General features: G+C 42.4%; 1 protein-coding gene across 1 annotated transcript; it reads right to left on the bottom strand.

Annotated features, from left to right (window-relative positions):
- Positions 1 to 1,674: 1,674 nt before the first annotated feature.
- LOC124674365 (ribulose bisphosphate carboxylase small subunit, chloroplastic 1-like) lies at positions 1,675 to 2,564 on the bottom strand. Its single transcript, XM_047210407.1, has 2 exons — positions 2,344 to 2,564; positions 1,675 to 2,227 (listed from the first exon to the last, which is right to left on the bottom strand). Exons 1-2 carry the CDS (start codon positions 2,485 to 2,487, stop codon positions 1,847 to 1,849), a joined length of 525 nt encoding a protein of 174 aa, XP_047066363.1. The 5' UTR covers positions 2,488 to 2,564; the 3' UTR covers positions 1,675 to 1,846.
- Positions 2,565 to 14,098: the final 11,534 nt, after the last annotated feature.

Below are 14,098 nucleotides of genomic sequence, written 5' to 3'. Positions count from 1 at the left end.
AGCTGTCTTTATATCTAGAACACACAAAAAAATAGTTTCTATTATAGATGTTATTTCTGTTGCTTAGTTTTAATTTTGCTAAAATGTCTACTCCTGTTACTATGTCGCCTGAGGAAATGATTTTCACTTTCAAGCAAGGGTGTGAGGAGAGTTTCAAGGATGCTTGGTCTGAAATTAATAGTTCTTATATTAAAACTGAACCGAGAATGACTTCAGGCCTGTTTCTTAGTAGCTTTTATTTTGGTATTATTCTGCGTTATAGATATGCTTTGGATATAGTAGCTGGAGGAGATTTCCTTCTTTGTTATGGAGATCAAGATTTTGATGCCATAAAAAGTTGATTGCAACATAACTCACGTAGTAATTTTGATTCGTCCCTTGTGAGTATTTTTAATAGATTAAACACTTTTGAAACAAGTACAACTAGATTGAACTCGGGAGAAATATGATCAAGTTCCAATAAATTCTGAACCCACAAATTGGCTCCCTTTAGTGAAAATTGATATAGGTGGTGAATTTTTTTTATGCTCGTTGTGATATTATGTCTGAATTTTTCCTTATGCCTAGAGATATTTACGAGTCTTTAAATCTTTGGGAACTTCGTAAGGGACGAGAAGAAATATCTCTTACCAATAATGTTGTTATATTACCCATTGGAATTGCTGAAGGAGTGTGCACAAAATTTTTAGGGAGGATGGTATCTACTGATTATCTTGTCATTGAATGTGTAGGAAAAAGGATAAATCACACTTGGGCGATCACTGCTGAAACTCCTGGGAGCAAGAATTGATGTTGGGGAAGGTATCATGATCTTCACCACTCCACAAGGTGATTCTCATTGTTTCCCTACGAAAAAGCTTAAAAAGAAGAGAGGTATGCGCAAGGCTCCCGCCATTTATAATGTTGATGCTTCTTCACTTGATAATATTTGATGCTCGTATTTTTACTGCGCCTAGCTAAAAGGCGTTAAATAAAAGCGCTTATGGAAGACAACCCATGTTTTATTTATAGTAATTTTTCTTTTTATTGAGTCTTGGAAGTTATTCCTACTTTTTCCCACGATGATTTTGATATATTATATGTTTTTTCCCGACGTCGTATGCAAAAGTTAATGCGGTTTTACCATTTTTCAAACCTTTTTTGCAAAAAATGTGAAAATTTTAATTTCTTAATTTCACCAAATAGTAGGTTGCATAACATACAAGAATCTGAAATCATTTTATTTCTTTGAATTTTCTATTATTTTCTTTTGTATTTTACAAAGCAAAAAATGACTATCCAGGGGGGTGAAGGGTGTGTGGGGAGTAAAAAAACAGAAAAAACATTTAGTTCCGGTTGGGGACACCAACCGGGACTAAAGGGTAGACCTTTAGTCCCGGTTGGTAAAGAGGCATGCGCCGGTCGCAGCCTGCCATAGCCCTTTAGTCCCGGTTGGTGTTGGTCTACCCTTTAGTCCTGACCGGAGCATTTGTCTTGGTTCTCCAGCAGAACCGAGACTAAAGATCCCATTAATCACGGGTCAAAGCATTTGAGGACTAATGGGTTGGGATGGAAAACCTAACACAACAACATAATAAATCTACGTATAAGTTCAAACCACCATCGACTCCCGGCTGATATAATCACTCAACAACAGCAACAAAAAAAACCACACATCATGCAACGAAGGCAAGCTAACATGGAACAGGCTTACTCAAGGCTGCGAGGTATGTACATAGACATATGTGTACATACACAGTTGGTCCCTACACAGTTATATGGAACCAGAAGTAAAACGATAAAAGCGGAATTGTCGACAAATTTTAACAGACACTTCATCTAGCATCTGTTATTCCTGGGTCACATTTTATGCCTTGCCGGACTCCTCGCAGCCTGGTGGCTTGAAGGCGATGAAGCTGACGCACTGCACCTGACGGATGTTGTCGAAACCGATGATGCGGACATAGGCGTCAGGGTACTCCTTCTTGACCTCCTCCACCTCCTTGAGGACCTGGGCGGCGTCAGTGCAGCCGAACATGGGCAGCTTCCACATTGTCCAGTACCTGCCGTCGTAGTATCCGGGAGTGCTCCCGAACTCACGGAAGATGAAGCCAACCTTGCTGAACTCCAAGCAGGGAACCCATTTGGAGCGGATCAAAAAGTCGATCTGCTTCAGGAGGGCCTCGGGCGAGAGCGGTGGCAGGTAAGATAGGGTCTCGAATTTCTTGATGCCCTCAATCGGCCACACCTGAATTGTTGATCAGAACACATATACATGAGATGGATGTCAGCTCAATATTTGGTGCGGAGTGAATTGTACTGTCAATAAAACTCGTGCATTTACTACTTTAAAGATGCACATACCTGCATGCACCTGATCCTTCCACCGTTGCTGACGCTGCCGAGGCTGGCGGCGCTGCGGCGGCTGACGGGGAGGCCAGCGGTGGACTTGAGGCCCTGGAAGGGCGCCACAGTAGTGGCCGAGGAAGCCATCACGGCAGGGGCCATTGTAGTACGCACTTAGCTAGCTGCCTAGTTGTATATGCTTTACTAAGAAGAGGAGGAGGCAGGGTACACAATATGGCCGGGTCACCCACGGTGTATATATTGCTAGATATGCCCAGCTCTGTTCCATTCCATTCATTCGAGATATGGTGTGGGTGGCTGTGGTGTTTGCCTCCTGCAAGGTGCCTTATCTGTCCGGATCAGGGGAAGAGGGATGGCCGTCGGATACATATCTGTGCTCAAAATTTCTGTCGTACATGTCATTGACTGGTCGCCACATATTTATCTACACTACTGGGGTCTCAGAGCTTCCATCTGCTGTCTACCAAATGCGAAACCAGAACCAGAACGTCTTGACAAAATAGCAGATGGACATGGTCAAGTCCGGAAGAAAATGACAGCTGCACAACGCTCTCCAACAGCAACAGATCGAGGAATAGGAGAAAATTTTTGACCTTTGGGTGGCTGCTGTGAGAACGGCCGCGTCCAACGGATCCGTGCCGTCGAGGGACTCCGCGAGGACGCCGGCGAAGCTGCACAAGCAGCGTCGCGGGAAGCGATGGCGCAGGTGGTGGAGGTCGGTGAGCGGCGTCGGAGGGAGGAACTCGCCGGAGAAACCGCACCGGAATCCCGCGGCAATGCGCGCGACGCGGTCCGGCAAGATCGACGGAGCCGCGCGCGCCGCCTTTCTTGTCGAGGAGAAATGTGTGGTTAGGGTTAGGGCTCGTCTGATTTTGTTTGCAATATTTTTAATAATACTAATTTATTATTTATTTCCAGAAATAGGACGTGTTTAAAAAATCAATTTTGTGACTCGATCGGTCATCAGTGACCGATCGAATATTAGAAGACCGCCTGGGTGTCGGCCGCTGCATGGCAGCACTAATTGGTCAGTAGATGGCCGACCGGTCAGCTAGAGGCTGCCTGAAGAACCATAACTATCTTTCGGTGTTCTCACTCTCCACGAAAGCAAAAGCGAGTGACACGATTTGATTGTTGTCGTCCATTCTAATGGTGGTCAAGATTTGACCCTTTTACTGGCCGGTGAAAAACGTGTCGTCCACCCATAACATGGGTCGATAGTGCCTGAAAGATTCGATGCATACACTCAACAAGAAAAAACTCTATGCAGAACCCTGTAAGTTAGGAACTCCAACAAAAACAAGTTCTAGATGTTTATATATGTGTCTGGATTCCTCGCCTGCAGCGTCTGCAGCAAACGAACAACATCGTTGTATGCGTCTCGAAACCAACCAAATCTCATCTTCATCTCCCTCTACTTAGCCCTACAAGCCTTGCCATAAGAAATGGTGTACAAATAATGCTTCTTAACATTCTTCCCATGGCTTGCCCTTCCACTATTTCTGTGTACAACAATCGAGCTATGAGAGTAGACGACAAGTTGCAATGATCGTTGCGCATACTTGCAAGCTCACACGCCATGTTGTGTCATACCTAGGAATATACCCATCCACCCTTTCGGACAATTGATATCTAGACATTCTATCGTCAGGTATTTTCTAGATGACACGCTTGTTCTGAGCTGCCTTTGAGTCGCTATTGCCCACTTAATTATTGCATCCTGCATATGTCACTTCGATGGAAACATGGCCCCTACAGCGACATTGTTCTGGTGATACTCCCAGTTAGAATCAAGGCCATCTTGATTGTCATTGCAGACGGAAAGTCCTGATTCCATCTGCCAGGAATAGGCACCTCCTCCTCATCATCAGACTCATCAGAATCATCAACATCACTTTCACCTTCTGTATCTTCCTCTTCCATCTGGTTCTGCATGTATCCATTTTCTTCATCACCATCAACCTCACTGTCTTCTCCTGCGTAACTATCACCGTGACCATTATAACCATCTTCCGCATGGATGCTCTGTCCAGACTCGTAACCACCGCCACCGTCGGGTGCTTGACTGCTCTAGCCTGATGCGTAACCACCTCGTCCACCGTAACCGCCTTCAGGAGACGTTACCTCCTTCGCCACTGGATGAACTAATTCCACAAGCTTAGTTCATCTCCTATCAAACCCTTTTAACAAGTTTAACCACTTAGAGGTATCATCTACAAGCCTCAGATACCAGAAAATGTTTGATAACGATTTAATCCACAATGCATGCACACCCACTGTGTGCACTTCAGGATTAAACCCGAAACATTCTGTCAACCAGTCTTTCACCTGCTCAATTGTCCATGTTGTAGGGGCAGTCAAATCCATCTCTACAGATTTGAACTCACTCAGATCAACTTCCATCTCATTTGATCGGACACTACCCAAACCATAATAAAATAATATCTTCACTATATTTGTCATCCTTGCTCACCTAAAAAAAACTACGTCTGCGTCAACAAATGTAACTACTACACAACACATAAATACACAACACCAACAACAGCCCACATAAACCTACGTAATTAACACTAATGTGCAAAGATTAGGGTTGCCTCTCCAACTGCAGCAGCACGAACAACACACATCAGCTTAGCACCAGCACAAATCCGCGACAGCAGCTCAACCCCTTTGATGACCCACAAGTATAGGGGATCGCAACAGTCTTCGAGGGAAGTAAAACCCAATTTATTGATTCGACAGAAGGGGAGCCAAAGAATATTTGTAAGCCTTAACAGCGGAGTTGTCAATTCAGCTGCACCTGGAAATAGACTTGCTCGCAAAAGTTTATCAGTAGCAACAGTTTTATAGCAGTAGCGAGTAGTGAAATATAAGCAACGAGTGTAAATAAGACAGCGATATCGATTATAGTAAACAACGAGATTAAAATATCGTAGGCACAGGGATGGATGAACGGCCGCTGCATGGATAAGAGAACTCATGTAACAATCAAGGCAGGGCATTTGCAGATAATAATAAAGCGGTATCCAAGTACTAAATAACCATAGGAATGTGTTCCGTATATAGTCGTACGTGCTCGCAATGAAAAACTTGCACAACATCTTTTGTCCTACCAGCCGGTGGCAGCCGGGCCTCTAGGGAAACTACAGGTAATTAAGGTACTCCTTTTAATAGAGTATCAGAGCAAAGCATTAACACTCCGTGAACACATGTGATCCTCATATCACAGCCTTCCCCTCCGGTTGTCCCAATTTCTGTCACTTTGGGGCCTCGGGTTCCGGACAACAATATGTGTATACAACTTGCGGGTAAGATCATAAAACAATGAATATCTTCATGAATCAATAACATGTTCAGATCTGAAATCATGGCACTCGGGCCCTAGTGACAAGCATTAAGCATAACAAGTTGCAACAATATCATAAAAGTACCAACAACGGATACTAGGCACTATGCCCTAACAATCTTATGACTATTACATGATCAATCTCATCCAATCCCTACCATCCCCTTCAACCTACAGCGGGGGAATTACTCACACATGGATGGGGGAAGCATGGATGGTCGATGGAGAGGCGTCGGTGGTGATGATGGCGATGATCTCCTCCAATTCCCCGTCCCGTCAGGGTGCCAGAACGGAGTTTCTGGTCCCGAAACGGAGTTTCGCGATGGCGGTGGAGTTCTGGATGTCTTCTGGCAAATTGGTCGAACCCCCGTGCGTTTTTAGGTCGAAAGCCTTAAGTAGTCCAGAGGGGAGCGTTGGGGGCTGGCCGAGGCGACGACACCATAGGGCGGCGCGGCCCAGGGGCCCACCGCGCCGCCTGGTGGTGTGGGCGCCTCGTGGCCCCCCTCCGTCTCGTCTTCTGGCTCCATAGGTCTTCTATGAAAATAGGCCCATTGCAATTATTTCCGGGGATTTTCCTGAAAGTTGAGTTTCTGCACAAAAACAAGACACCAAGGCAATTCTGCTGAAAACAGCGTTAGTCCGTGTTAGTTGCATCCAAAATACACAAATTAGAGGCAAAACAATAGCAAAAGTGTTCGGGAAAGTAGATACGTTTTGGACGTATCACCCTTACATGCTCCTTACACCACCACCAACCTCCACCACTTCATCACCATTGTTGCTAATAGCACCACCAATCATCTTCGAACCCTAACCTATCTGTAGATCAGGCTTCTCTCAACTAATAGCAGCAAAATGGTGAATTTTTGGTGGCTAAATCAGTGGGAATATGAGAAAAACGGAGTGTTTTTCCGAGGTCTTCTTCGTGCTCCCGTTGAACAGGGAAGCGAGCGAGGAAGAAGAAAGAAGGAAGAAGAAAGGAGTAGCCAGGGGAGCGTCTGCGGGCCGGTAGGTGATGTCATGCAAGCTCGGGCAGCAGCTTGCCGATCGGCCTGCTAGTGGGTGACATGGGAGTGTCGGCTGGTCGGACCTGCCCTGCCACATGCACTCGGTCGGTGATAACCCACAAGTATAGGGGATCGCAACAGTCTTCGAGGGAAGTAAAATCCAATTTATTGATTCGACACAAGGGGAGCCAAAGAATATTTGTAAGCCTTAACAGCGGAGTTGTCAATTCAGTCGCACTCGGAAACAGACTTGCTCGCAAGAGTTTATCAGTAGTAACAGTTTTATAGCAGTAGCAGTAGTGAAATATCAGTAGCAGAGTAACAAAGACAACAGTAGTGATTATAGTAAACAGCAGGATTAAAATACTGTAGGCACATGAATGGATGAAGGGGCGTTGCATGGATGAGAGAAACTCATGTAACAATCAAGGTAGGGCATTGATACGTCTCCAACGTATCGATAATTTCTTGTGTTCCATGCCACATTATTGATGTTATCTACATGTTTTATGCACACTTTATGTCATATTCGTGCATTTTACGGAACTAACCTATTAACAAGATGCCGAAGTGCCGATTCTTCGTTTTCTGCTGTTTTTGGTTTCAGAAATCCTAGTAAAGAAATATTCTCGGAATTGGACGAAATAAAAGCCCGGAGGCCTATTTTCTCACGAAGCTTCCGGAAGTCCGAAGGAGAGACGAAGAGGGGCCACGGGGCGCCAAACCCTAGGGCGGCGCGGCCCCCCTTGGCCGCGCCGGCCTGTGGTGTGGGCCCCCTGTGCCGCCTCTTGACCTGCCCTTCCGCCTACAAATAGCCTCCGTGACGAAACCCCCGGTACAGAGAGCCACGATACGGAAAACATTGCGAGACGCCGTCGCCGCCGATCCCATCTCGGGGGATCCTGGAGATCGCCTCCGGCACCCTGCCGGAGAGGGGATTCATCTCCGGGAGGACTCTACACCGCCATGGTCGCCTCCGGAGTGATGAGTGAGTAGTCTACCCCTGGACTATGGGTCCATAGCAGTAGCTAGATGGTTGTCTTCTCCCCATTGTGCTATCATTGTCGGATCTTGTGAGCTGCCTATCATGATCAAGATCATCTATATGTAATTCTATATGTTGCGTTTGTTGGGATCCGATGAATAGAGAATACTTGTTATGTTGATTATCAAAGTTATGCTTATGTGTTGTTTATGATCTTGCATGCTCTCCGTTATTAGTAGATGCTCCGGCCAAGTAGATGCTTTTAACTCCAAGAGGGAGTACTTATGCTCGATAGTGGGTTCATGCCGCATTGACACTGAGGACGATGTGAGAAAGTTCTAAGGTTGTGTTGTGCTTGTTGCCACTAGGGATAAAACATTGATGCTATGTCTAAGGATGTAGTTGTTGATTACATTACGCACCATACTTAATGCAATTGTCCGTTGCTTTGCAACTTAATACTGGAGGGGGTTCGGATGATAACCCGAAGGTGGACTTTTTAGGCATAGATGCGGTTGGATGGCGGTCTATGTACTTTGTCGTAATGCCCAATTAAATCTCACTATACTCATCATGATATGTATGTGCATTGTCATGCTCTCTTTATTTGTCAATTGCCCAACTGTAATTTGTTCACCCAACATGCTTGTTCGTCTTATGGGAGAGACACCTCTAGTGAGCTGTGGACCCCGGTCCAATTCTCTTTACTTGAAATACAATCTATCGCAATACTTGTTCTACTGTTTTCTCTGCAAACAATCATATTCCACACAATACGGTTAATCCTTTGTTACAGACAAGCCGGTGAGATTGACAACCTCACTTTGTTTCGTTGGGGCAAAGTAGCTTGGTTGTGTTGTGCGGGGTTCCACGTTGGCGCCGGAATCTGCGGTGTTGCGCCGCACTACATCTCGCCGCCATCAACCTTCAACGTGCTTCTTGGCTCCTCCTGGTTCGATAAACCTTGGTTTCTTTCGAGGGAAAACTTGCTGCTGTGCTCATCATACCTTCCTCTTGGGGTTGCCCAACGAACGTGTGAAATACACGCCATCAAGCATATTTTACAGGCGCCGTTGTCGGGGAGATCAAGACACGGCTGCAAGGGGAGTCTCCACTTCTCAATCTCTTTACTTTGTTTTTGTCTTGCTTTATTTTATTTACTACTTTGTTTGCTCCCGGGTTTAGAGGCAATAAAAATGAGAGAACACCAAAGTGTGCATTGCATTCATGCATAGAAAATCCGGGGAATTTTCGCGCTTTCAAATAAAACTTACCACGATGACTCGAAGTTTCACTTGACTTGCTTGGAACCGAAGTAGATAATCAAGTCAAGCGCTATAAACTTCACTTGTGATCTTTGCTAAAACCTTATTTTGGGTAGAGATGATTTGATCTATGGATTAGATCAAATGGAATTATATTTACAACAACACATTCTTTAAGAATCAAACCCTAACTTATTAACACTTAAAAGTTAGCAACTACCTTTGTGTGTAATTTAATTCATTTATAAATAAGTTAAACCACGGGGTCTAAAGTGCATAAAAGCCACACATTCTCATTTAAATCATAACTTATTAAGTATATGGAATATCATAAAACTAAATCCATTTACATTACGAATTATAGTTCAAACTATTTGAATAAAATTAACTATGAGTACTTTGAAACTCATATGATCATGCCTTGGTGAAATTAAACAAAAACTATCCAAATTTGAGGAATAACCTTCAAGTTCCACCTTTTCACCAATATTATAATATAAATCCAATCAAATATAATATAGTGACTCATCAACAATAATAAAACCATCCACAAGATATTTAGTAACAAATGCCACTTGGCTATCCAAAAATAAATCATATGAGTGGATAATGATCTTGCCACATGGGATGAAAATATCTACATGACTTGCTTTCCAAGCTATGCCACCTCATGCCCAAAGGATTGCTATGGATGAGGGCATGACAACCAAGCACCTTACTCATCAAACCAAATCAAGAGTCATCACCTATGTGTCATGATACTAGAGCTTGCCCAAGCCTATAAATAGAGCCACACCCTTCATCCATTTGATCCTCAAGTACCATCATACATGGGAACAAACACATAGAGCCACTCCATGTGAATTAGCTAGAATCAAGATGAAGAAGCTAGGAGGTGGAGGCATACCACAAGATGCAGGTTTATCAGATTTCCTGAAGAACAAGCTACATAAAATTGCAAGGTAGAATCCCTAGGCAAACCATATATTTAGAGGATCATATCATCATATCTTGAGTAGGACCCTAGGCTATTACAAGACATTTAGAAGTGAGAGAGGTTATAGATGCTAACCATATCCATATCTATCCTAGAGAATATTAGAGTAGTATTAAATTCTACTTGTTCAAACCAACCATTAATCTTGGAGGTGAGAGCCATGTTCCATTAGTGAAACATAACCCAAGCTTATGCCCATATCCTAATTCTAGATGTGTATCATATTGGTGATCACTACTTAAACCCTAAACTACATGTGAACTCCAACTCATGGATTACTTTGGATTATAATTAGAACCCTGCCATACCTCATGCCTATTTATACTTCAATTTAGTGAAGCTTATGCAAAACCCTAAACCTTTCACATAGAATTCACTCCACATAAAATATTATGTCCCCACTTGTGTATCATGGATCACAAATATAAACCAAGCCATCTATACTTAGGACCAAATGCCATTTGGTGAGTAGAATTAAATCAATACCCTATCTTACTTGGTTACTCAAATACTTTGCCTAAGTGAACCAAATGAATAGCATTTATAAAAATAAAGTCACCTTAACAAGTGAGTTAACCATAATAAGCTTAGGATCTATTTTAAATAATTCAAGTAGTAGTTGCTAAGCAAGAGTAGAGAATATAGAGTTGATCCAACCATCTTCATAAACCCTTAGAAGTAATTCTCCACATGAAATCATGAACCAATCCTATTCTCAACACCATTTACTTTAAACTCTAATCAAAATTAAAATAGATATGAACAATCAATGTTGTTAAGCACATTAGTTAAACCTAATAATATTTTCACCATTCACTTGTTATCAAATTTCAAACCATTGAAATGAATCTGGTTCCTAACTTAACAAGGAATTGAGATGGATATAAAAACCCATTCCTATTTCAATTAAAACCCCACACAATATCAAACCTAATAATAAAATGAATATGTATTTAAAAAGTAACACTAGGCAGTAAATAATAGTATTAAGTTATCTTGATATTCAAATATATTAGAACCTGCAAAATAAGATAGAGTTCAAATTTGAAATCAAATAGTAAACTCAAACCAGAAAATAAAACAGAAAAGTTTAAAAAGGAAAAAAGAGAGGGAAAACTTTACCTGTCCACCGAAGCAGGCGCAACAGCCCAGCCAGCACTCGAGCAGCCCGACGTCAAGCCCGGGACCAGCCCAGCCCAAGCCAGATACCGTTTCGGTGTCTTTAAAAATCGTGCGAAGGAGAAAGCACGTCTTCGTCCTTCTTCCCCGTGCGCCGACAAGCACGAGCGCAGGAGCTCGGCCACGTCCTCGACAAGGATAAGAACGCCGCCGGACGTCAACGAGTCCCTCGGAACCTCGCCCAACTCCTTTCGCGTCCGAGCCTATCCAGGAGCGATCAAGATTCACGCCCTAGCTCAACTTCCACGAGTCGCCACCTCTGCGATCCATGGCGGTCGCCGTGTCGAAGCGACGATTCCGACTTCGTCGTGGCCTATAAAACCACCTGCAGAACCTCCGTGATGTCCTTGTTCATCTCAGCTCCTTCCATTCACTCCTCTCACACCTCTCTATTCCTCACGCATCATCCACTCATCTGTCGCCGGAGTCGAAGACGAAGGCCGACGGATGGAGCCACCCCGAGCTCACGCGTGAGGTCGGGAGGAGCGCCCGGACGCCGTAGGAGCATCCGGGAGGAAGGAATCGAGCTGCAACCTCCTCAAGCCGACGAATTTCATCGATCCCTTCCGCAGCACATCGCCGGTAAGGCGAACTCCATCGCCGTCGTCTCGTCCACAATCCACCGTCGGCGACCACACCTCGAAGACTCACGGTGATGATTACGCGTCGAATGAGCTATTCTCTTGCATCCAAGCATCATCCCTAGCTCGAGTTAGCCGCTTGGCCGGAGCAGCGCCGCCGCGGAACATGTCTTCTCCGGCGATGCTCCGGTGAGTCCTCGCGTGAACCACCACCACCATCATGCTCGGTAGGGTCGTGGGAGTTCGAATAGCACTAGTCGCGCATCTCGGGGAACCCTAAACCGGCGGCGCGCTCACGCATTCGACCGCCGGCGTCAAGCCGCCGGCAAGGTGTCGACGTGGCCGTGGGGCCTGCGGTGTCATTTGACCTGGTCCACTGCCCACATGGCAGCCTGACGTAGTCCATGGCCCACTAGTCGATCTGCTAGAGTTAGATCTGAACCGGTAGATTTAGTATTTCCACTTTATTTATAAATTCCGAGAAAATCATCGAAACTTTGCAAAATTGTATAAAATCCATTTCAACTCAGAAAAATATGAATAATATATCAAAATGCTCACAAAAATAAACTCTATTCAAATAAAATATAAAACAAAAATGTGTGTCAAAATAAAAATTCACTTATTTTTAACCCTATTAATTATGCCATTTCAATTATTTAACATACAATTTGAATTCAATAATTAATGAAGTTTCAAAATTAAATTTTAACTATTCAATAACTAAGTAAAATGTTAGGATTAATTTTATTTACCAAATTTGCATTAGCTTAATTATTAGTGGTAATTCATAAACCCTAATTGCAAATTACTATTTTCTATTTTCTTTAAATAGTAATAACTCAAGAAAATATTATAAACTAATATTATTTTGGTAAATCAAAACTTATTTACTTAGACATGTTTAGTTAACAAGTTAATTATTTTAAAACCTCCTAATAATTGTTAAACCCCGATTTCTAAATTAAACCTAAACATGAGTTACCCTAATTATTAATTCTTGTGAACATGAATAAAATGTCAAACCATTATTAATGTTGTTTCAAAGTAAATAGTAATCACACCTATCTTGTCAATTATCATTTGTAGAGTTGTACCATAATTTAGAAACCCTAATTCTAACATAAACATGAACCTTGATCTCATTATTTCATGTGATCATCCTAAATTAGTGCAACCACTGAAACCCTAGGGGTTTAGCCCATATAATTATATCCACCTCACCTTTAAGTGTAGAAACTTAATAAACAACCAAAGAGTGCATACTCATGATCCACCCACATAAAACCAATTCACATGAGATTATCATTTCATGTTCCTATTCTTAATTAAAACTTATATAATTCACTAGTATCACCTAGGTATAAACCCTAGCTTGTTACCACATGTTAGCACCATTGATCATCACTCCTATATACCATACCATTAAGATCAACCTCAATCATTAAACCCTAGTAGAACCATAATGATAAACCCTAGTATCAACTTTGTGTAGCAAATCACATCACATATTCCTATCCAACTAAACCTTACTTAGGAAATGATAAACCACTTAGCTTAGAAACTATTAGAGATTATTTAGTAAAGCAAATATGAAGTCATAGTAAACCCTAACTCATAGCAACACCTTGATAACCATCCTTTGATATGATGCTTAGGAGAAACCATAGTAATAAACCTACTAATACTTACTACATATAGACCAATTCTATTTAAGGACCCAACTAGTTCCTATTAGTAAACCCTAATATAGCACTCTAGCTCCTATGTATAGTAGTTCATATTCTTATTTAACTCTGTTCTTCAAAAGTTATTCTTTTGAAGTACAAATGTCAATCAAACCTTAGAAGCCCCAATCCTTCTTTGAAATACTCATTATTTCTTAAACAACATGTTCTTCAAAAGTTATTCTTTTGAAGTATAGTATAAGTAATCATCAACCATGTTCTGTAGAACTTAAAATTGACAACTGTTCTTTATATATTATTTCACCACTATTCTTTATGTGTATAATTGTTATGATGTCTTATATCACTTGGATATGATGCTAATATAACCAAACCCTAATAAGAACCTTGTTTGAGAACCATTCTAAAAGTGCAACACACCCTAAAGAAATCTTTACAACTCATCCATCCTAAATCATCGAGATTAGGTTACGCTCGGGACGATTGCATCTCATACTATGCATTATAGCATCTTTGCCAGTTCTTTAAACATTGTCCTTACCGGACGATGATGGTATTTCAGCATTTGGAGTTATCACGTATCGAAGCTTTTGCCTGCATAATCTTGCAGTCAAGAAAGGCAAGTTCATCGCTTGCTCATGTCATTTGATTATTTTTATCAAACTATATGCAAAGTACTATACTTATCACTCATGCATTGAAAA

This window comes from Lolium rigidum, chromosome 7 (genome assembly GCF_022539505.1).
Source record: "Lolium rigidum isolate FL_2022 chromosome 7, APGP_CSIRO_Lrig_0.1, whole genome shotgun sequence".
Lineage (NCBI taxonomy): Eukaryota > Viridiplantae > Streptophyta > Magnoliopsida > Poales > Poaceae > Lolium > Lolium rigidum.
This window is presented reverse-complemented; position numbering and strand designations above follow the sequence as displayed.